The sequence below is a fragment of the Danio rerio genome, chromosome 17 (assembly GCF_052040795.2).
Source record: "Danio rerio strain M-AB ecotype USA chromosome 17, GRCz13ab, whole genome shotgun sequence".
Taxonomy (NCBI): Eukaryota; Metazoa; Chordata; class Actinopteri; order Cypriniformes; family Danionidae; genus Danio; species Danio rerio.
This window is the reverse complement of record NC_141037.1, coordinates 30,532,134-30,556,649: the sequence shown is the minus strand read 5'-3', so window position 1 is coordinate 30,556,649 and position 24,516 is coordinate 30,532,134. Positions and strand designations below refer to the sequence as shown.

Below are 24,516 nucleotides of genomic sequence, written 5' to 3'. Positions count from 1 at the left end.
TTAGGTAACATTTATTTGCATGTTAAATGTTTACTTCTAATGGAACTAACAATCTAAAACAGCATAGTACGCAAAGTTACACAATAGTACACAAAGTTTTCAAACAAAATAAATGATTGTACTGTTTCTTAAACTTTCACCTCTAAATTAAATAAATGATCAGTTATTTTAGTTGAAAAGGTCAATAGATGTATACACATGTTTATCATCTAAATCCAGTGTAATATATATTGGGACAAGGCTAAACATATTTTACAAAAAAAAGTATAACTTCAAAATAATTTTTACACCTAAAGTTAATACCTGGATCCATGAAAAAAAACATAAAAAACATATACATATATTGTTTATTACTATTATTATAAAGAAATGACAAATGTTCCTTATTTATTTCTCCATTTCAGTGTTTATACTTTATGATTTGTCTACAGCTGCAGGAGCTGTTGGATGGAACCGATGCTATTTTGGGCATGTGCTCTCCTGAGCTGCGGGTGGGGTTGCAGGAACTACAACAGGAGGTGGTGGAGAACTGGGAGCGGCTCCGCATGCGGATGGAGCAGAGAGAAGAGGAGCTGCAATCGGCTAAAGACCGCTACATGTTCCTCAACACGGTATCCTCAGTTCAGAACATTTTAAAATTAAAAGTGATCTTGATGTAATTCAACCCCCTCAAAAAATATTGGGTGAAAAGTGTTATAGTCATTTCTGTATTGCTCTGCCCTCCAGGCACAGGACTACTCCCTGTGGTGCTCTCAGGTGCTGAGCTGGATGAAGGCAGAGGAGTCCATTCGAGACTTTGCCACCTGTGACCTGCAGTTGTTCCAGCATCAACAGTTGTGGGCTGAGATTGTGGCCCGTGAGGAGACGTTTGCCCAGGCTGTGTCTATGGGCCAAGGCCTTCTGGAGAATGACATACCTAATGCTAGAGAGGTAAGAAACTACAATTTGTCTGAATGTGCATATTCAAGCGATTATACGCACTATATAGGGCTGCACGATATTTGAAAACACTGACATTGCATCATATTTAGTTATTCTGTGATATATCTTTAAATTTGAATACAGTTTCTCTGGATGATATGGACTGCTATATTTTGAAATAATAAATAATTTCAGATTGATTTGGGGTGATTTTATTGACAGACAAGAGCATCTGGATAAAAATATAACAAAATACAAGGAAAGATAAATACAACAGAACAAAGATACAAAATAGATTTTCCAGATTGTCTAAAAATACAGAAATTAAATAACAAAATTTAAAATAACACTTCAATGTATACAGTAAATAACAATTGATTTCAAATCTAAAAACATTCTAAACATTATAAATTATAACAACATTTCTTGTGCAGGGATGCTTTAAACTCTTTTGAAATGCTTATACACACGCACACGCGCGCACGCGCGCGCACACGCACACGCACACGCACACGCACACACACACACACACACACACACACACACACACACACACACACACACACACACACACACACACACACACACACACACACACACACACACCGTTTTCCTCCACTCTGGGATGATTTTGAGTCTTAATTTAGCCAAAACTTTTTCCACGTTTCAACGTTCCACGTTAACAGAATGATTTTTGGTGACAAATTTTATTTTGACACATATTTTGAGAAAATGCTTTGAATTTTAAAAAAATACTCAACGAAACACTCTGGGCAAATTGACTACCCTTGTTCAGGATGTTCAGGATGAAAACATCTACTAAATTAAACTGCTTTAAAAATGCATCAGATAAATATTTTCTTCACATTTATTTCATAAATCTGGTAATCAACATCAGTCTTGATCAAAACTACTAAATTGCGTTGTAAATGACAGGATTTTAACTCTCTAATTGCCAAATTCAAAGATGATGTAACTGATTTGGTCAAAAAACACACAAAATATAAAAAGGAATTGGGGACTGGATTTATTTAAACTTATATCAACGTATCAGACATGAAACAATGTTGTTTTTGATTGATTTTCATTTTTTCTCCCTAATTTATTGTTGATGGCTGTTTTGCGCCATTAACTTCCATTATAACCAATTTTTTTTTTTTCAAAATCATAATACCATATAATCATGCGTTTTTGATTGTGGGTGGTTTTCCCTGTTGGGAGGAGGCACAATTTGTAATATATACTGTTGGTCATCAGTTGGCACCATTGACCCTTTAGATAGGCTTGTGCAAAAAAAGCTTAGTTTCTGGATTTTATATGGAGTATAACAGCTAATTAAAGAGTGTGGATGTGTGTCTGAGTGTGTGAGAGTGACCTTTGCACATTTACCTTGATGTGTTTGAGAAAATCTATACATGCATCTCAGCTCTCAGAAATACATGGAGTAAACAAAAACAAAGACTGTGTATCTATGCACCATCAAATGTGGTAATAACGGAAGTCAATGGGGCAAAAAGAACCCCCAAGAGTAAATTAGGGAAAACAAATGAAAATCTAACAATGCAACAAAGCCAAAGTTGTTACTAATCGTTTACATGTCCAAGACTGTGATCTAGTTCACAATTACTATATAAATTGAAAATACATTTTTTTTCAGTGACCATTTGTGAATTTGACAATTAAAGTGTTAAAATCCTGTAATTTTCTAAACAATTTAGTAGTTTTGATCAGGACTGAGGTTGATCAACAGATTTATCAAAAAAAAAAAACTTTAAAAAGTGGATGTTTTCATCCCTAACATAAAAGGGTAGTCAATTTAAACAGTGCACAAGGGTTAAAGACAAATGCAAATTATATGGTTTCACTCTATTATGGTTAAGCGTTGCAATGACTTTGTAGTCACACCACAAATCACACTTGCTTTGAACTCTAGTGCTGGTCAGCTATAATCCTGACTCAACATTGCAGATCCTGCAGTGTGACTATTGTAGATGCACACATTACGATACTGATGCCAAACAATATACTGTATTGTGCAGCTCTACTAAATATGCTTAAACGTGCCATTAGATCCAGGAGAAACTGAAAGTTCTGCAAGAAGAGAGAGAGAAGCTTTCCGATAACTGGCAGCTCAGGCAGAAATGGCTGGAGAACACATATCTGGAGCAGGTGTTTTACAGAGACACTGAGTACATGGAGAAGATCACCAACTCTCAAGAGGTCAGTACTACTGCAGCTAAGCAGCTTCAACAAACTTTTAAACTCTTCTTTAATTATTTTCTGATGATTTTATATATATATAGTGTTAGATTGCAAGCTCATTTCAGACTTAAGTTTGCAGCTAGACATTTATGTCCTTGAGGCTAACAACTTTTGTACCTTTGCAGATCCAGTTGAAGAACAGTGATTTAGGAACGACGGTGGATGATGTTGAAAGTTTGATTAAGCGCCATGAGGCCTTTGAAAAACTTCTTCATTCTCAGGAAGATAAGGTGGGTTAGTTTTTAGCCTACAGTATGGTCTGAAACATCAAACCCATTTTAATGATGTTTCTGACAGAGTAGAGATGATTGAGTGTCTCATTGTGTCAATGTAGATGGTGGCTCTTCAGGAATCAGCAGAGCGTTTAAAGACAGAAGGTTTAACACGAGAAAAAAACAGCAATGTTAAGAACAAACTCAAAGCTCTTCAGGAAAGGAGGGAACGGATTAAAGATCTGTCTGACAAACGAAGAGAGGATCTTGAGGTCTCAAAGCTTCACTGTATTTTCAGCCGAGATGTGTCTGAGGTAAATGTGTCATTTCTAATCCAAGTGACCTTTAACAGTAAGAAGCAAACCAAATAATTGCATGGTTTACTCATAATATAGGCAGAGGAATGGATCACAGATCGTATGAACAAGATACAAGAAGACTCCAAAATGGACATGAGCAACCTTCAGACTAAAATGAAGATGCTGCAGAAGCATCAGGTGTTTGAAGCTGAGATTCTGGCCCATGGAAATATCATTGAATCTGTCCAGCAGGTGAGTCTCCGGTGGTTCACGAGTCAGAGATTAGCCTATATTTATTTGTTCTTTTTTTAGTCTTCATAAATATATTTCACATATATTGTGACATGCTTGTCTCAAGGCTGGAAATGAGCTGGTGACCATGCATCACCCAAAATCAAAGGAGATACGCCAGACTGTTTCAGCGCTCATCTCTCATTGGGAGGCTCTAAAGCAAGAGCTTGCGGTGCGTGGAAAGGTTCTAGAGGATAACCGTGATTTTCTTGAGTTCCTGCAGAAAGTGGAACAGGTTGAAGTTTGGATTAGGCAAAAGGTGAATAAATGAGGGCATTCCATCAGTACTGCTATACCCAGAATTAATGTCGAGTTTCATTGACCCTAAAATCTTTGGTTTATAGGAAGTGATGATAAATGTTGGAGATGTCGGGGAGGATTATGAACACGGTCAGCAGCTGCTGAAGAAGCTCAGTGAATTCAGAGGGTCAGGCTCTGGAGTAAGTCCGCTGTTCTGTTTGGTCTAAAAATGTTAAAGAGCCCCTATTATGCATGATAAAAGGTCATATTTTGGTTTTGGGGGTCTTCAACAACATGCTGATATGCATGCAAGGTCAAAAAACACTTTCATTGTCTTAAAATATGCATTTATTTTTACCCTAATACTCCCTTATGATTCTTTCAGCGATTCATTTGTTCCCAAACCCCTCCTTAGCACTATGCTAATCTGCACTGATTGGTCTGATGACCCAGTCTATTGCGATTGGTCGACTGCAGTTAAACAGTAGCATATTGCGTTATTCTTAACCATAAGTAAAAACAGTGACAGACATTCAGTATTAATCCACACAGTGGCAAAAGCTGAACTATTTTGAAACTCAACCGCTGCAAGTGTGTAGGAACAGCTGATGGTGGCCATAGCAACAACAAACAGCAGAGGATCGCAAGCTCACAAACGCATTTAAATCTGTAAACAAGGGGGCACTTAGATGCAATATGAGAATATAAAGAGTTAACCTGATACCATACAAGGTTACAAGTAACAAGACACAATTAAATACATAATTTGCAAGCTAAAGAAAACAAAGAGGCAATAATTTAACTCACATTTACTTACCTGTGAAATGGAGGAACAAACTGATCCATGAACTGTGTACTGTAAAGTTCCTGTCAAGCTCTGACAAAGTCCCATACATCAATAGTCTTTTCTGATCCTTCCTTTAACAAACAGCTCACAAATCCCCCATTGTAAGCATGTAGATTACAGAAGTACTCGTCAGAAAAATAACAGTTACACAGCACAAGGCTGGGGCTATAATGCTAAGGTATTTTCGCAAAAATAAACTTCAACCACTGACTCTTCACAGCCTCATCTTTGGGTAGGGAAAACAACACTAACTTTCCCTCACTCTTCAGAGCACAGTATTTCACTTCACTTAGAGCTTAGTTACATACTGAATGTAAGGTCATTTTCAAAAACCCATAATAGGGGCTCTTTAACTTAATAGGTTGTCATGTCATTCCCATGTTTTAGGTTCTCATGTCGTTGCAAACTCATAAGAAGTTAGTCCTTCTTTGGAAAACAATGGAGAAATATTTCTTAATGCAGTGATATTTTTTGACCAAGTGGTTTTCATCCTTTAGGATGTGACTGTTGACGATGCTCACATCAAGACAATCAACACTTTGGCCGCTCGACTTGAGAGACAGAACAGTGATGAGCTGGTGACTGTGAAAAAGCGTAGGCAGCAGCTCAATGAACGGTACATCCTCCTATTAAAATCAGCTCAGATCCCTGTTCATTTAAGACAATGCACTCATCCTCTGTTATCGCAAGCTTATTGTTGCTTGTTTTGACTTTCTTGTCATGTTCCCAACAGATGGAGGAATTTCCATGGCAACCTGAGCAGCTATAAGAGGAAGCTGGAGGCAGCGTTGGAGGTCCACGCATTGATCCGAGAACTAGAGGAGGTCCGGGACAGAGCTGGAGAGAAGGTGACAGTCAGAAAAACTAGATGTGTCGGAATATGAACCCAACTTTGACTTTAAACCCAATATGAGAGTTTTGGAAATAAAGCATTACCTTTTTCATAGTTAATCACTCATTTCATTTTGATCACGTAAAATGAAAGAGTTTTTGTTATTACTTTACAATATGACCGAATCTTACATTCATTTGTTTTTGAATTATTTTTTGTCGACCACAGATGCTGTTGCTCCAGGGTCAGGGTTGCGGGGTGGATGTTGAAAGTGTGGAGAACCTCATTCGCAGACATGAAGAGATGGAGAGGGAGGCCAGGGTCATCCAGGAGAGAGGCGCTGTGAGTAGAACGGACAGCTGCTTTACAAAGAGCACATTCATCCATATTAATCAGAGCACTGTGGGTAGCATGTCCTTTACAATATCTATTGTGTGTGCTTGCTTTGTGGTTAAAGGCTTTATAGAAAAACTCTCAGCACCTTTCAATGAAGTAACTGCTGTACACACAAAAGCCTTTAAATAAACCATTCATGGTGCATTATCTGCTGCAGGATGAGGGTTTGTGTAACTCATTAAAGCTAGTCTGCTTACAAGAAGGGTTACAAAGAACACAATTGCTCTAATTTGTAAAACCAGGCCCTGGAAAAGGAGACTAAAGATCGGTTGAAGAGACACTGCGATCTGTCTGACAAACTTAGCAAGAAGCAGGAAGAGGTCAACATTGCTTTAGTCAAGCTGGACAAGGAAATCAAACGAAGGTATGCAACCATTGGTTTCTGTATTGTTCAATTATAAGAGAAAAATAACAATGTACAGTGGTAAAAATGAATGGATGAAAATATCCATAAAATGAGAAAGAACACTGATTCCTGTGGTAGGAAGGAGCGATTGCAGGAGTCTCATCAGCTCCAGCTGTTTAAAGCGAATCAGCGTCTGCTTTTGGACTGGACCCTCAAGCAAAGTGATGAGATGGTGAAGAAAGGCCTGCCTAAGAATAAAACCGAAGCTGAGAGTTTCATATTAGAACATCACGACTGGAAGGTATATTAAGACGCTTTATTCCTGTTTAAAATCTATTAAAACCATTTTCTTTCTGATTTACTATAGTAGACTGTTGTTGTTTTGTGCATACTTATCTTTTTTTCTGTCAAACACAAAGCTAACATCAACAGTTTTACAGTTGTTTATTTACTAGACATTGGTGGCTTACACTGATTTAAAAAGGACAAGATGGTGTTTAAAATAGGAAGATGCACTGATGTTTCAGCACCTGATATTGGGAGATTTGGATTCAATTTAAAATTATTATCATGATTGCATGGAAGAAGATGATATTGATGATTTATTAATCAATGAGTTGAACATTCTAGTGTTTCAATAATATTGAATACTGTTAAGTAGCAACTAAATGAACTCTGTACAAAATATATTTACTTATTGTTATCTTTGTGCCTCTCATAATGTTGGCCAGTTGAATGTCAAATTAATGTTCAAGGAAAATCATTTTGGGGCATCACAGTGGCGCAGTGGGTAGCACGATCGTCTCACAGCAAGAAGGTCACTGGTTCGAGCCTCGGCTGGGTCAGTTGGCGTTTCTGTATGGAGTGTGCATGTTCTCCCTGCGTTCGCATGGTTTTCCTCTGGGTGCTCCGCTTTCCCCCACAGTCCAAAGACATGAGGTGTAGGTGAATTGAATGAACAAAATTGTCAGTAGTGTATGTAAAGCTAGTTGATGGGTGAGCAAATGGTAGATCGGCATCAGTAGTTATTAGTTAAAATCGGTATTAGTACTTGCAAAAAAAAAAAAAAAAACCTTACTGGTGCATACCTACAACCAAAACTCAAGATGCAAGTTAAAATAATATTTATTATACAAATCATATTTACATCATATTTTTTTTTTAATGGTTTCATCTTTAACAACTTAATCCCAGACCTTTGAAAAAAATGAACATGAGGGAATTTTAAAAGTGTGACTTCTGAAAGTGGAAAAATCCTATTTTTTAAATCTTAAAATGTCATGTATATATATATTTATAATTACATCATTCATTTTTCTATGGCTTAGTCCCTTTTTTATCAAAGGTCACCACAGTGGAATGAACCACTATAATGACATAATAGTTTACAATTAAATATATAATATACTACTTAAATGAAAGTGTAAATATTTTATTGAGTCCTAACTGCTGTTTAAGAGTACGCATTATTTTCAAAAACAAAATATCCCTTAAATGAAAACCTCATGAACATTCAGTAAAACTTTCTGGAAGTGTGGCACAAGAAATAAAAACGTTTGGAAATGAGCAGATCTACTGTTACAATAGAAGAGCAGTAGGGGGTCTTGGAGTCAAAAAAAAAAAAGTTGAGAATTACTGTGTTGAAGATAATATTATATGAAGACTTTGTGTTTTATCTACATTTAATGTTTGCAGGCTGAAATTGATGCTCGTGGCGATCGGATAGATTCAGTTAAGAGTTTCGGACAGAATCTTGTGAAGTCTGGACACAGTGATGCAGCAGAGATTAAAGAAGCCCTACGCAAGCTGGATGATGCCAAGACAATGCTTACCCGAGCTTGGGAGGACCGAAGAAAAACTCTGGATCAAGCCCTGAAGCTCCAGGTAACTTAAAAGCATTTTTTGTGGTTCATTGAGAGTTTATGTTTTCAGGGAAATTTGCGAGGTATTATATAAAGCAAAACGAGATATTGACCTGTTGCAGATATTCCTGGGCTATGCTGACCAGACTGAGAGCTGGATGAGTAACAGGGAGGCTTTCTTGATCAATGAAGATCTAGGGGTAATAGCTTTAGATCTTGCACTTCATTTAACAAGCAATAATTAATGTTTTACCTGTTAAGAAATTCAAATGTCCCTCTACGCTGTTATGGCAGGGTTCATTGTCGGAGGTGGAGGCTCTACAGAGGAAGCTGGCTCTGTTTGAGAACTCTCTAGAAGCTCAGATGGAGCAGGTTTCAGAGGTTGACAGATACGCTCAGCAGCTCATACAGGCAAACCACTACGACTCTGACAACATCAAGAAGAGGACAAAAGCTATTCTGCTCAGGTGTGCGAGAAGCACAGAAAACACACTCACCATGTGAAGGAAGATTGACACTTAATGTGCTTTAATAGAAGTAGAACTGAACCTGATTAATTAAATGTATTGACCTTCAGATTTATATTAAATGCACAGTACTTTTTTGACTCACTTAAGTATAGCTTTATATACAGTATAATTGCATTACTTAAAAGCATATAATATATTAATATATTTAAATAAGCTATATACAAGCATGGTTTTGCTTTAAATGCTTGTTTATTGATTATTTAAATGTGTACTATATATTAACTTATGTTATTCCAGAGTTACATCTTGATCTGGTACATTACACATTTTTAACATATCAAATAGTATATAGTGGTAAATTGAAGGGCACCTAAAGCTACATAGGGTTCAAATTCCAATATTCTGAAATGCATCATAAATAATCTGATGGGTGTTTTGAGCTGAGTCTTTAAAGACACATTCTAGAGACAAAAAAGGCTTATCTTAAATTTTGAAAAAGGGGTAAAATAGGTGCCCTTTAACATTATGGTGCAGTTATTATTTAATAATTATTATTACAACGTGTTCTTTTATGTCATTAATATATAACGAAATAGCATATACATAACATTTGTCATGCGAATCTTTAGATCGATAATATTCTAAATTAATTTCTTAAAGGAAGGAAAGAATACTGGAAATCAGCAAATCCCGGCGAAAAGCTCTAGAAGAATCTCTTCAGTTGCAAAAGTTCCTGGAAGCAAGTTATGAGGTTTGTGAAAAAAATACAAAAACTTCTGCTGAATTTGTAAAATTATTCAAAATTGTACATCAGAAATTGAATTGTATTTTGTACAGATTTCCTCATGGCTGAATGAGAAGAACTCAGTGGCTGTTGACGAGAGTTGGAAAGATCCTATAAATCTGCAGGCTAAGCTACTGAAACACCAGAGCTTTGAAGCAGAGATTCTGGCCAACCGCAACAGAGTGCAGGCACACATTAAAGTATGGCAATGCCTGAATATATCATATTCTTTCTCTGTTTGCATGAACTTCACAATTAACAGAGCATTCACAGCATTCAGGCTAAACCAAGAAATGTTTCCTCAGGATGGTGATAACATGCTGGCTTTCAGTCATCCTGCTAAAAGCAAAATAAAACCACGAATAAAGGATGTCGATGACAACTGGGACCAGCTTTTAAGCAACTGCAAGCATAAGAAGACACGTCTACAGCAAGCGTATCAGGTTTGGCGAACTAAAATTCAAGCTTTTTCCTGATTTAATGTCATTCTCTGACAATGAATCTTAGATACATCAACATGCATATCCTCATGACTTCCAGATTGACTGACCCTGGAACATCTTGGATTGTGTTTTGCTTTGCCTTTCCTCTGATTTTCTAGGCCTTACAGTTCCAGCGTTCATTAGGTGACATTGAGGAGTGGCTTGGGTCGGTGGAGGTGGAAGTGGCGAATGATGACTATGGAGGTGATCTGGCCTCTGTTAGCAGGCTGCTTAAGGCTCTACAGGGTCTGGAGGAAATGGTAGACGCGCACATGGAGAAAGTCCAGGGGCTAGTGGACACTGCCAAAGACTTCAGCTCTCAGGGCAACTTCCTCGCAGATAATATACAGCAGAGGGTTTGGGAGGTGGTCAACAGGTATGTTTTTTTTTTTTTTTTTTTTAAGAAGTATTTGTGGAACTGAACAAAGTGGTCTTGTCCCAATACCAAAATTTCCAATTATTGCACTTGTATACTTACATGATGCCTTACATTTGGCTCAATTGTAAAAAGCATTTGCAAACTTTGCAACAAATCTTTTTTTTTTTTTTTCCGCCAGACCATATGTAATCCAATTTAATGTGTATACTGAAATGTTTGGATATACTAAGAAATAAATTACACTTCATTAAAGGAAAGTTCACTCAATATATATATATGAAAATATTACTTACCATTTACTCACCCTCACACTCAAACCTTATGGTTGTCTTTTTTCTGTTAAACACAAAATAAGATGTTCCAAAAAACATTGGAACCTGTCAACCTTTTACATTCATAGTAAGAAAAAATGGTTTCCAATATACTTGCTCTTCAGCAAAATGATTAGTCATTTTTAAAGGGAAATTTTATTGGGAAAAAAATATTAGACATTGTTTTTCTTGACAAAACCCTAGAAAAGCAAATTTGGGATGAGCAAATAATCAGGAAATTTTCATTTTTTGGGAGAACTATTCCTTGAAGATCACCAGGTTTAACATTTATGAAAGCTTGCATACTTATTTCCTGTTGCATTCTAAAGTAGGTAAGATAGTTGGACACTACCTGACAAAAGTCTTGTCGTCGATCTCTGTTGTAAGAGCAACAAATAATAATAAGTTGACTTATAGTTGATCTTTGAAACAGAAGGAAGGTTTTTCCAATGAATCTGTTAAACTGCATCCCAATCATCCCAAATATTACAGAAGACCTATTGGAACTCTCATTGACCCAAGATTCTCATAGAAATCAGTCAAGTTTGGTGAAGGAAAAATCATGGTTTGGGGTTACATTCAGTATGGGGGCGTGCGAGGGATCTCCAGAGTGGATGGCAACTTCAACAGCCTGAGGTATCAAGACATTTGTACTGCCCATTATATTACAAACCACAGGAGAAGGCAAATTCTTCAGCAGGATAGCGATCCTGCACATACTTCAGTCTCCATATCAAATCCCCCCCCCCAAAAAAAAACAAATAAGGTCAATGTATTCCAGGATTGGCTGGCCCAGTCAACAGACATGAACATTATTGAGGATGTCAGGGGTAAGATGAAGGAGAAGGCATTGAAAATAATTCCGAAGAATGTTGATGAACTCTGGGAGTCCTGCAAGAACACTTTGTTTGCCGTTCCAGATGACTTTATTAATCAGTTATTTGAGTCATTGCAGAGATGTATGAATGCAGGGGTCCAAGCTCATGGGAGTTATACACAATATTCATTCTTTCTCCACTGCACTTTATATTCTCTACTGTACATTACTTCTGTAAAGTGACTAGACTTTTGTTTGTCTAACCAAACCTTACTGTCCTAAATAAAACAATTAAAACTCAAAACATGATCATCTTTTATTTTGGTAAAATAAGCGTAATCTAAAAGCCTTTGCCTTTCATATTAGCCACTTCTGAAACCAAATATTCAACTAGAAGTCAATTTATTATTTGTTGTTCCTAAAACCTGGATATGAGACAAGACTTTTGTCATGTAGTGTACATATATTGTTTAGGGCTAAACTAATAAATGAGAAAGGAGCAATACTCCTTAAGATTAAACATTGATGTCCCACAATGATCTAAAGCTCTACAACATAACACAATTGCTTGCATATCTCATCTCAACTTGCGGTCTCATCACAGATTTTGCTGTGTTAAATTTCATCTAAGTGGAGAACATTGACATTTAATCATTTCTGTCAGGTATAATGGCCTGGCTGAGCCGATGCAGACCCGCAGGGAGACTCTGGAGTCGTGGCAGCTGCTGTTCCAGTTCTACAGGGACTTAGAGGATGAGCTGCTGTGGATTGAGGACAAGCTGCAGGCCACGGCCACCAAAGACTGGGGCACCTCCCTACAGAGCATACAATCTATAGTCAAAAAACATCTGGTTAGTCTGCTGTAGAATCTATAACTGCAAGTTTAACTGCTTGACTAAACTATTTCTAATCTGCTCTGCTTTGATAAATGGATCTTTTTTCATTACGTGACATTTTTAGGTTGTGATGCAGGAAATTGAGAACCGAACTCCTCTAATAATGGCTGTACAGGAGGCAGGACAGAATTTGGTGCGAGGACGACACTTTGCATCACGTGAGATCAGTGAAAAACTTTCAGGGCTAAAGAAGAACTTTGACGCCCTGAAGAAGGAGTCAGCGAATAAAGATCGCCTGCTTCAACAAGCACTGAAAATTCAGAGCTTTCTCTCAGAGGTGTGCTATCAGTTAACACAGAACTACGATTTATGCACCATGCATATCATTAAACCTAATGTCTCATACTGCTCCATTGTGATGAACCAGGTTTCCCAGTTGGAGCAGTGGATGGAGGAACAGAAGCCTGTTTTAGAGTCCCGCGACTATGGAAAGAATGAGGAGGCCACTGAAGCTTTTCTCAGGAAGCTGGACACAGTTGACCTGGAGTTGGAAAGCCAACGTGGAAAAGTAGAGGCTCTCCTGAAAACCGGCACAGATTTAGAGAAGTCTCAGCATCCCAACAGGTGAGTCGTGTTTGATTTAACTAATATTTTTTTGTATGAGGTCTGCAGAATAGTTCTCAATGGCAATATTATCAACATTATTATTTCATTTTTGTGTTAATGTTTGTTTCAAGAGTTCACAATTAGCTGATGATTGATTATAAAGCTTGTCTGGCATGCTGTCCCGTGAGAGAGCCCTGAGCTCCTTGAGCCCGGGGTGCCCTCCCATTTGCAAGGCGAGAGAGGAGTTAGAGCTTAGGTAGATCTCGAGAACTCCCCTCTAGCTGTAGTAGCTAATGAACAGATAGTGATTGCTCTTAAGAGATAACTACTTACTAAGAGCATGTCTATGGTGCCCATTTGGGTTAGTCAATTAACCTAATTTGCATGTTTTTGGACAATGGGAAGAAACCGGGGAACCCTGGTGAAAGCCACGATAGCACAGGAAAAACATGTAAACTCTGCACAGAAACATCAGCTGGCTTGGTAAGGACTAGAACCAGTCACGTTCTTGCTGTGAGGCAACAGTGCTAACCACTGGGCCACTGTGCCACCCATTTAGTAAAGGAGGAGGAGTAGGGTTGGAATAGGGGATTCTTCAAAACCAAGATGGCTGTTATATGGAACTTAGGGTATTTATAGTGGCTTAGGAATCATCTGATTGGTGAATCATAAATTGAATAAATGCAGGACCAGCCGCAAGCAAGAAAAATGTGAGTCAACTCGACTTAGAGATATTCTTTGTTTTAACTGAAGTCGTTGAGTTTTAGTTATATATATATAAATTAAACTCAACATCTTAAGTTGAAACAAAGAATCTCTTTCAGATGACTTTACTTTTATTTTTAAGGCAGCTGGTGAACTTGAGTTTGTAAGTTTAACAAAGTGAAATGTTTTCAGTGTATAATTGCCATAACTGTTGATTCAGATCAGTTCAATGCACCCTTGCTGAATAAAACCCCCAAAGCATTAGAACTGTAGTTGAACGCCTCAAATAATTACCTTTTTTGACCTCTTAATATGTCTTCATAGCCATTTAGTGAGTAAGAGCCTTGAAGATATGCAGGGTGAGTTTGAGACACTACTGCAACTGTCTGGTGAACGTCGCACAGAGCTGGAGAATCAGTACAATTTCTACATATTTGAGAGAGATGCCAGAGACCTACAGACCTGGCTCCTTTCTCGGAAGACCATAGCAGAATCTGATGATTATGGAAAAGATCTGGAAGGAGTGGAAGTAAGTATTACTCAAAAATATTCTGTCAAGAAAGCAAAAACACAGAATAGAGATTTAAGATATATTTACGTATGTGTTCCTTTTTTAACTTTTGTTAATTAGAAATTAATTTGAATTAGAAAATTACGTGTGTTGCCAAATTATACATTTTGTCACTATATTTAGTGACTTTTGAGACTTTAAAGGGAATATGACAATCTTGAGGATGGGGCTATAACATATATCAGCACAAACAATAATCAATCTGAAACAAATGCAAGAAAACCTAAATATGTGATCAATAAACTAATTAACATCTGGCATTATCTAGTAATGTAGTTTTAAGCAGGCTTTAGCTATTTTCCATTGAAAGAAGTTGGAAACAGCGTTTGTAACTGCAATAATCATTTCAGCCCATTTTTTAAAAACTCCCTTGCTCTTATTAGGCACTGCAAAAGAAGTTTGAGGATTTTTCAGAAGAGGTCGGGACTCTGGGCCAGAGTAAGCTGAGCACTGTTCAAAAGCTGAAGCAAAGTGTGCAGTCAGCAGATGCACAACAAAAAGAGAAAGATCTACTCAAGCTCTGGGAGGATTTAAACAAGGCTATGAAAGCAAGAGCAGAGGTAACACTAAAAATAAACAACATTTTTCAAGAATGAAACTCCAATAGGTTTTTACCCTAATCGAGGATGAGTAAATGATGACAATTTTCAAATTTGAATGAACTATCCCAGCAAAGATTTCTTATGGTGATAAGAGAATGTTTTTGACAGAACCTGCATTCAGCTCGAGAAGTTCACCAGTTTGAACATGACCTGGATGAGCTTCGGATCTGGATGAATGAGAAGGAAGTTGCTCTGGACTCTGAGGAGCTGAAGAATGACCTGCTTAGTGTCCAAGCTCTCATCCGTCAACATGAAGGACTGGAGGTACACAATATTCAGAAACACTGTATTTGTTACATCAGTCTCCACAGATCTGATTTATAACAATCTAACAGAAACTTTATTGAGTTTTGTTTGATCAGCGATACCCTGTCATGTTTTTTTTTTTTTTTTTTTTTTTACTAAAGATGATTTAATGCTTGTCGGTTGTTCTTAAAATAATACAACTGTTTGATTCATCAGAGAGACCTTGCAGTGATAGAAGAAGATGTGTCTCGTCGAAAAGAGGAGGGCAAAGCTTTGGTCCGCAGGTCACCTCGAGTAAGGGACAGTTTGAGCAAGAGACTCCAGGAAGTGGAGGAGATCTGGAGAAACCTGCTGGAGAAAGCCAACCAGCGCAGACAAAGACTCCAACAGGCAGAGGCCGTTCAAAGATATCTGATTGAATGGAGAGAGATGATGTATGCAGAGTTTTTATTAAGGTTTTTAAGTGGTTTTCTGCCGTTTTGCATTAATGTTGTTGATTCTGTCTCAGGGGCTGGCTGAAAGAGACACTGTCTCTGATGACAGGGGAGGGATTCGGAGGCAAGGTTAAAGACCTGGAACAGATGATTAAAAAACATGATGAGTACCGCACACAGATTGACAGACAACTGGACAAATCGGAAATGGTTAAAAATGATGGGAGACGTCTGATGGAGGAGGGGAACTCATGGAGTCATGAGGTATGACACTTGTGTCTAAAAACAGGGATACTCTACATGAGTTTGTCACAGATTTGGGGGCTGATTGAATGTTACATGGTAATTGGGGGATCAGAATTTGACAGATGTTAGCTAAAACTGTTACATCCGATTTTGCAAACAAAAACTTTTACAAGTGTTTTATGAACTGAAATTAGTTTTTAGAAGAAAAACTAGAGAGAAGGTAACAAAACTGAAATGAAACAAAAGTTGCCATATTTCCCCTTAATATAATGTACAGTATATGATGAAACAACTTCTCAGATAAAAAAAAAAAAACAATGTAGTGCTGCACTTGATATTTTGTTGCTGAATTGTTGTGGTTTGTTATTGGTGTGATCTCAATGACCAAGACATGCCATTGGAGAAGGAGAGGAAGTTATATTTATTAAAGATAACATGCGCACACATGCCCAGATATATAATAAAAATGCATTGAATTTGTGGTGTTTTTTAGATAAAAAGTTAGTGTGGATTGCTTTATGTTGGATGAGCTTCAGAGCAAGCAATTAAAGAACAAATGGTAGTGTAGGTTACTGTAATACTATTTATGGGACCTTTTATGGGAAAGAAGGAAGGATGGATGGATGGAAGGAAGGAAATTAATAAATAAAAAAATTGCACTTAGTTATGGTTATATATGCACGTTGGTTAAAGTAGATGGAAATAAGCATGTAAACAGTATCTGAAATGACCGTATGCATGTCTGTGCAGCTTGAGGAGCGTCTAGCCGAGCTCAAGGATCTGGAGGTGCGGGTGCTGGAGGCCTGGACTGAAAGGAGAGCTCAGTATCAGGAAGACATAGAGCTCCAGCAACTGCAGAGGGAACTGGAGCAGGCCGAGCACTGGCTCAACACTTATGAGAGCGCGCTCAGAGCAGAGGACTATGGGGTAAAGGAATTTTCAGAACTGTGAAAATTTATTTATACATACAGTTGAAGTCAGAATTATTAGCCCCCTAACACAAAAAAAAAAAAAAAAAAAAAAAAATATATATATATATATATATATATATATATATATATATATATATATATATATATATATATATATATATATAATTATTTTTCTCAAATGATGTTTAACAGAGCAAGGAAATTTTCACGGTATGTCTGAAAAATTTTGTTTTTATTCTGGAGAAAGTCTTATTTGTTTTATTTCGGCTAGAATAAAAAGAGTTAAAAAAATGTTTTAAGGTCAAAATTATTAGCCCCTTTAAGCTATATTTTTTCCGATAGTCTACTGAACAAACCATTGTTATACAATAACTTGCCTAATTACCCTAACCTGGCTTTTTAACCTAATTAACCTAGTTAAGCCTTTATACGTCACTTTAAGCTGTATAGAAGTGTTCTAAAAATATATAGTAAAATATTATTTACTGTCATCATGGCAAAGATCAAATAAATCAGTTATTGGAGATGAGTTATTAAAACTATTATATTAAGAAAAGTGTTGAAAAATCTGCTCTCCATGGCTTAATATGGAGACATTTGAGATGAAAGAGGACAGTCCCACTAATATACTATATGCATGGGATGAAAAATTGATAAAAACTAGAACCAATAACCCTATGATTATCCACTCAGTACAGATCTGGAACAAACTTCAGTTGATGTTGGGACAAGAGGCATTTCTCTCTCCCAAAACACCTTTATGGGGGAACAGATTGCTTCCAATGTGCTTTAAAAACAACAATTTTAAAATTTGGGCAGATAAAGGAATTACACATCTAGAGCATTGTTTTGATGCTAGTGTTTTAATGTCATTTCAACAATTAAAAAATAAATATAACATGACCAATAAAGAATTCTTTAGTTATTTGCAATTAAGGGATTGCTTAAGGGTCAAATTAAAAAATTATCCCAAGATACCCAATTTAACTGCTATGGAGGAACTTGTTTTCTCTGATAAACCATTACATAAAACAATTTCCAGAATATATGATGCTTTGATGCTTAGACAACATTTGACTGACCCAGATAAGTCTAAAACTAGATGGGAACAGGATTTGGGGATAACACTAGAAAATGACCTGTGGGGTCAGCTATGTAGAGATGGGGTAACCTCAACTTTAAATTCCAGATTTACACCAGCTTTATTATACTCCATCCAGATTACACAAATTTAAAAACAGTATTTCTCCCCTCTGCTTCAGATGTGGTATAGAAGAAGGTACATTTTTGCATTTTACATGGCTGTGCCCTAAAGTGAAAGTGTTGTGGGTACAAGTATGTAATATTATATCACAGATTCATGGAATTGATTTTCCATTGGATCCAGAGATATGTTTATTGGGTAATTACACAAATTCTAACCTCCAGCATAATAATGCTATTTAACTTACCGAAATGTTGCTTACAATAGCTAAAAAATGCATTGCTTTAAAATGGAAAACAGACATTGATGTACCAATTGGACTGTGGATCTCAGAAGTTTGTAACTGTATACCATTGGAGAAGATCACATATTCTTTGAGAGGAAAGAATGAAGTATTTAAAAAGATTTGGAATCCATTTTTGAACTACATTAAAACAGTACCACTTGATTTGATTTGACAAAATGTTTTTGTTTCTACTGGCTTATACTGTATCTCCTCCTTTTTTATTTATTTATTTAATTAAATTTTACTTGTTTATTTTATATATTGTGTGTGTTTTAATTTAGTTTGTTTGCTGTTTGTTTTGATGTTCTGTATTGTTAATTCTTGAAAAAGCGAAATAAAAATATATAATAAAAAAAAGAAAAATCTGCTCTCCGTTAAACAGAAAATGGGGAAAAAATACACAGGGGGCTAATAATTCAGGTGGGGCTAATAATTCTGACTTCAACTGTATAGCATAATGCTGTTTCATGAAATATAATCAAATGAAATCTGTGAACAGGAATCAGTTTCAGATGTTCTGGATTTGATGAAAAAGCAGGAAGATCTGGAGGCCATGATTCAAGCACAGAGTGAGAGATTCAATGCCCTTCAAGCCAGAAGAACACAGGTAACTTAAGACTGACAGATTATACTGGGTTCAGACTGCATAAAATGACAATGGGTATTGGGCATAAGAATTAATTTTTAATCTCAATTAGTATGTCATAGTGAAGAGCATAGTGGACAGAATCTAACAGAAGAACTAATATCTTTAGTGTTTTTGGTCTCCGACTGGTTCCATCACATCTGCAACACTAAACAATAGGAGCACAGAAGCTCATCCATTCAGCACTTCCAGACAGCAAAATGAAAGAGACACTTTCCCAAATTGCATCAAAACCTTTAGTAAAATAAAATAAAAAGTTTCTACAAATTTTAAATAAACAGCTAATTTCATTCAAAAGCAGTTCCCTTTTTTGAAGCCCTTCTAACATCCACATTTACCAGCTTTGACTCACTCGTTTTGATTTCTCTGCTCTTTCTTTGCTCTCCCAGAGGGAAAATAAGATGAAAGAAATTCAAAGAGGTGACAGTACAGACAGCAGCAGGGACAAGCCTGTTCGTGTAACATCCCTAAAGCGAAAGCCATCTGAGCGGCCAGCATTGCCCCCTCGTCCCTTGTTGACCAGTCCAGTCCTAAAGAACAGCGATTCACCCACACCTTCCCGAGTCCCTACCCCCAGGTCTGCCTTGTGGGAAAGCAGAAGTGATAAAACTGATTCTCCTGTGGTGTCACGAGTGGCAGCAGGACTCAGAAGAAAGAGCAGCAGTGACAGTGATAGTGTAACATCACCTGACAAACCATCCACTTCTGGTCAGGATAGCCCTGACTCCTCCTCCACTGCGGTTTACAGACCTCATTATCCACACAATGCATCTAAGGTTAAACATACCACATCTTCACAAGATGAAGTCGATACTCTAAGAGAGACTGAATCCTTTTTGAAAACCATTGATAAACCAAAAATCACTCCTAGGCGTCAGAAACCATCAACTCCTGATAAAGAGTTGTGGGGTCCTCCTACATCCAAACCACCTGAGCCACCCATTAAACCTTCACAATCATTGTCCAGATCTCCTCAGTCACTGTCCAGATCTCCTGAACCACTGTCCAGATCTACAGAGCCATTGCCTAGATCTCCTGAGCCACTGTCCAGATCTTCCCAGTCACAGCCCAGATCTCCTGAACCACTATCCAAATCGCCTGAACCACTATCCAGATCTCCTGAGGCACTGTCCAGATCTCCCGAGCCACTGCCCAGATCTCCTCAGTCACTGTCTAGATCTCCTGAGCCACTGTCCAGATCTCCTGAGTCACCGTATATTCCTCCACTCACAAAACCTCCATCCACAAACCCTCCTGATCCACCATCCAAGGTCACAGAATTGGTGGACAACCAAGACTCAGAAGATAGGAACCTTCCTCAATCCACTCCACCATCAGTCCCTCAGTCATCACCTCAATCTTTCGTTTCCAACCCAGAACCACAAGCGTCCTCTTCTGTGGAATCCTCAATAGTCTTTCCAGCTGCTTCCACCAAGGTAAACACATTTTTATGCTTTTCTGTTGACGTTTCCACCTTTTTTGGTCTACAATTTGCCTACTTTTCTAGATCAGAGCAGAAGATGCCAAAATGGAGGGTACGTTGGAGATTAAACTGAAGCAAGGAGGAAATACAGTAAGCTTTCCAACCAATAGCAATGGTGATATTGATTAAAAAGCTCTCTCCTTGACATCCTTAGCTCCAGTTCTTTGTTTATAGTGTGGTTTTGTTTCTGTGAGAGCACTTAATGGTTGAGCATTGATCTGTTGGTTTGGATCAGGGCTTGGATCACTGGGAAACGGTCTATGCACTACTGGAAGAGGAGACACTCAATCTGTTTAAAGACCAAGATGCCGCCAGTGAGGTATCTGGCTTTACACACACAACATTGTCACACACACATTTGCTAGTTTGAAAGAGGGACTCGGTTAGTGTTGTGTTTACCCTACATTTGTGAATCCAACACATGTTGACGACAACAATTAGGAGCTATAATATTGTTTTGAGTGTGGTGGATTTTGTGGACTTTAATTATTTTTGTCATACAGAACTGTACACGCTGGCCACCGATCAATTTGGCTGGAGCTATTTGTAAAGACAACCCTTTTTACAGGAGAAAGGAGCACACGTTCAAACTCATGTGAGTTATGATTCATGCCAACTGCTGTTGAAGGAACATCTGCTCACATCTCAGGTGAAAAACTAATGTATTATCTGTTTTCATTGGGCTTTCTGGTTTAGGCTGAGTGATGGCAGTCACTATCTGTTTGCTGCATCATCTCAAGGAGAACAGCAGAAGTGGCTGAAGGAGCTCCAGGAATGTATTAATCCAACTGTGTCTTCAGACAATCCTGGGTAACATCATATAAACAACACTGATTGCTTTTATATACAGAACTGAACCTCTTCTGTGATGTGATGTTTTTCATTTCTCAGTTCAAATCCATTGGTATTCATGGTGAGCATAAAGACAAAGAATATAGCATAATAAAACAGTCCTTGTGTTATATATTAAGAAAAGGCCTCAATAAAACAATGCATTTCATTTTGATATTATCATATGACACAACCTCCTCTTTTTCACCAAGGCTGCATTTGTTTAGTCACAATTTTATTATTATTTTGAAATCATTCATTTATTTGAAATAAATATATATTAGCACTGTCACCTTACAGCAAGAAGGTCGCTGGTTCGAGTCTCGGCTGGACCAATTGGCATTTCTGTGTGGAGTTTGTATGTTCTCCCTGTTTTCGAGTGGGTTTGCTCCGGGTGCTCTGGTAGCAGCCACAGTCACAAGACATACGTTATAAGTGAATTGGATAAACTAAATTGGCTGTAGTGTTGACCAGTACTGGGTTGTAGCTTAAAGGGCATGTACTATATAAAACATATGCCGGAATAGTTGGTGGTTCATTCCGCTGTGTCGACCCTTGATAAATAAGGAACTAAACAGATGGAAAATGAAAGAATAAATGAAAAAATCTAATATTTATAAATGTGTTAGTGTCATACTTGATCAATTTAATGCATACTTGCTGAACAGAAGTATTAATTAAAAGGTTCTAACCACAAACCTAAGCTTGAACAAGTTGAAAAAAATATATTTTCCAAGTTAAATAAATTTTTTGTAATTACTAGCATGTCTGCAAGTTGGACATACTACAAACCAGTATGTATTCAAGCTGCAAGAAAAATTAATACATTTTTACTAGTTGACTAGACATTAAAGTCATGAAACTGAAACGTTCTTGTTTTTATGTTTTATGTGTTAAACCCTGTTGAAACCAACATAAATATAATAAATGCATTTCTAAAGCATGAATGCATAAAGATATGACAATGATTTGTTCGGTTTATAGAAAATTTTGACAATGTTATTCGGTAAATACAGTTCTCAGCATAATTGAGTACAGCCCATTTTGTAAATTAATATTTTTATCCATTACTCATTGAATATAGACAATGCATTTTAGTGCATTAAACAAAACAGATTTATTTTTAAACATAATTATTCAAACAATATTTCTCACTAAACATATTTAGAAATTGAAAGATAATACAATTAAATTCAAGCAAAATATTGCAGAAAAAAAATTACAACCTACAAAATTTCAACTACATTTTTTTGCTTCTCTTGATTTTTTCTCTTTTTTAATTTTGTATTTAATATTTTTCTTTACATTATACATTGGTTGTACTTGTTTTTGGACCATTATCATAAGTTATTTTGTTAGATAAGCTCCAGATTTGGCTTCATTACTGATTAATCTAATGTATATGCACAAATATAATATTGTAAAGCTTCCTAATAAAAACATGAATTTAAAAGATAGATCTGTGAGCAGATATTTGCTGAGCACAAATATTTTATACACCATAAAACCTAGTCATGCATATTTAGACTAAGATATTACAGCAAATTGTCATATTTTGAAAAAGATTCACAGTGCAGACCCAAAATTCAAATTAATTGTCAATTGAAATCTTTATACTTTGTCACAATGCTTTAAAACACTATAGCTTTTACCCTCGTTTTTTTTTTAAATACAATAAATATGCCATTTGGTTTGATAACATATTTTAATAAGTAGAAGTCAGAATAAGCATTTTTTTAAATACATATATCAGAATGACAACGAAACTTCATTCCACCCATATTTCATCATTTTAATTACACAAACAGCATTCAAAACAGACACTTTACTTGCACTTGATAGACTTACCTCTAAAATTATTTCATTTTAAATTGATGCGGACACCAAAAAGGGACTTTGAATCCACTTTGAATCGTCTCTGACCCACAAATCAGCTCCTGAAAGATTCTGATTATTAGACAACAATGTTTTCTCACATGCTCCTGTGATTGTCATGTTTGTCCCCACACAGAATGAAGAGAGAATCAAGCAGTGAAAGCGTAGAGAAGAGCGAGTCTGTGCCAGTCGACACATCTGACACACAAGACCAGGAGAAGGGTGAGAGAACAAACAGAGCCTGAGCACTTCTGTGCCTTTATGTGTGCCAACGTGCCTATGTATGTGTGTGCGCTTCTGCTTAACACTTACTGAGGATTCATATTAACAGAAGACTCCACCGAGAGCTGTGAGACAGAGAGAGAACCACCACCAAAACCTCCACACACGTACTACAACAAACACAAATACCCTGACGGAGGAGAGAGCCAAGACTCAGGTGAGATTATCCCACAGCAACGTGTCACTGGAAATCAAATTACTGAAGGGAAATTAGTTTCTACTTTAAGAGCTTGGACTGTTTTGTGCATTTTTTTAAATTTTGTTTGTTTGTCATGTTTGATTTGGAATAAATTATAATAATAAACTCCTTTTTTTCCTCTTTAGTGAGTGTGTCTCAAAATATAAAAGGGCTACAGCCTCCCACATTCGCTCCTCCTCCTCCTCCAACACAAAACCAGACAGAGAATGAAGCCAAGGCCAAAAACAGGAGCGGATTTATGAAGTTTTTCAGAAAATAATTTTTACATAGCGGCAGATTTGGCCTTAATATTGGGTTCCTATTTATATTTGAATCAAATGTTTTATGTGGTTGTTATTATGTGATGCAATCAGTATTCTCTAAAATTAATAATGTTTAAATCAAATTATTTAACTTTTCTTTTTTTTTTTGGTGATTTCGGACTTCAAATGACTGATGAATATTTGTGCAGAGAATTTGATGATTTACAGCAAATGAGGATTTCACAAATCTTGCTAAAGTGTTGGAAAATTATTATGAATATTTTGGTATTTAAATAAAAATCATATGCTTACCTCTGACTGTACTTTATAAATGTTTACTGTCTGACAGTCCATCAAAAGCAAAAAAATAAAACGGGGTCAAAGTTTTATGATTTATTGCCTTTTTGGGAATTTTTTAATATTAGCTGCAATCATCGTCGAAAGTTGCATAAATGTATTTTGAAAAATGGCTAATTGTGTTAGAAACAAAAAAATATATATTTAATACATTAATTTTGGACAAAAAATGCCAAGAGGCT

General features: G+C 36.8%; 1 protein-coding gene across 8 annotated transcripts in view; it reads left to right on the top strand.

Moving 5' to 3' along the window:
• Positions 1-24,288, top strand: part of sptbn5 (spectrin, beta, non-erythrocytic 5) — a 45,700-nt gene extending 21,412 nt beyond the window's left edge. For 6 of the 8 annotated variants that reach the window (XM_087290636.1, XM_087290638.1, XM_087290639.1 and 3 more), the window contains 38 exons: positions 432-611; positions 727-930; positions 2,992-3,141; positions 3,309-3,413; positions 3,518-3,709; positions 3,791-3,946; positions 4,053-4,244; positions 4,330-4,425; positions 5,570-5,688; positions 5,806-5,920; positions 6,133-6,246; positions 6,543-6,664; positions 6,785-6,947; positions 8,342-8,530; positions 8,631-8,708; positions 8,803-8,975; positions 9,639-9,729; positions 9,816-9,962; positions 10,068-10,205; positions 10,364-10,620; positions 12,416-12,602; positions 12,712-12,924; positions 13,015-13,211; positions 14,223-14,427; positions 14,853-15,029; positions 15,180-15,335; positions 15,534-15,751; positions 15,826-16,015; positions 16,748-16,924; positions 18,919-19,026; positions 19,455-20,501; positions 20,573-20,638; positions 20,784-20,867; positions 21,052-21,143; positions 21,245-21,358; positions 23,391-23,476; positions 23,586-23,693; positions 23,861-24,288. In XM_087290636.1, the coding sequence (XP_087146762.1) occupies positions 432-611; positions 727-930; positions 2,992-3,141; positions 3,309-3,413; positions 3,518-3,709; positions 3,791-3,946; positions 4,053-4,244; positions 4,330-4,425; positions 5,570-5,688; positions 5,806-5,920; positions 6,133-6,246; positions 6,543-6,664; positions 6,785-6,947; positions 8,342-8,530; positions 8,631-8,708; positions 8,803-8,975; positions 9,639-9,729; positions 9,816-9,962; positions 10,068-10,205; positions 10,364-10,620; positions 12,416-12,602; positions 12,712-12,924; positions 13,015-13,211; positions 14,223-14,427; positions 14,853-15,029; positions 15,180-15,335; positions 15,534-15,751; positions 15,826-16,015; positions 16,748-16,924; positions 18,919-19,026; positions 19,455-20,501; positions 20,573-20,638; positions 20,784-20,867; positions 21,052-21,143; positions 21,245-21,358; positions 23,391-23,476; positions 23,586-23,693; positions 23,861-23,994 (6,540 nt within the window). In that variant the 3' untranslated portion in view covers positions 23,995-24,288. The remainder of the gene's footprint in view (positions 1-431; positions 612-726; positions 931-2,991; positions 3,142-3,308; positions 3,414-3,517; positions 3,710-3,790; positions 3,947-4,052; positions 4,245-4,329; positions 4,426-5,569; positions 5,689-5,805; positions 5,921-6,132; positions 6,247-6,542; positions 6,665-6,784; positions 6,948-8,341; positions 8,531-8,630; positions 8,709-8,802; positions 8,976-9,638; positions 9,730-9,815; positions 9,963-10,067; positions 10,206-10,363; positions 10,621-12,415; positions 12,603-12,711; positions 12,925-13,014; positions 13,212-14,222; positions 14,428-14,852; positions 15,030-15,179; positions 15,336-15,533; positions 15,752-15,825; positions 16,016-16,747; positions 16,925-18,918; positions 19,027-19,454; positions 20,502-20,572; positions 20,639-20,783; positions 20,868-21,051; positions 21,144-21,244; positions 21,359-23,390; positions 23,477-23,585; positions 23,694-23,860) is intronic. The other 2 variants (XM_087290640.1, XM_087290641.1) reach the window with 1 other exon arrangement.
• The last annotated feature ends 228 nt before the right edge of the window (positions 24,289-24,516 follow it).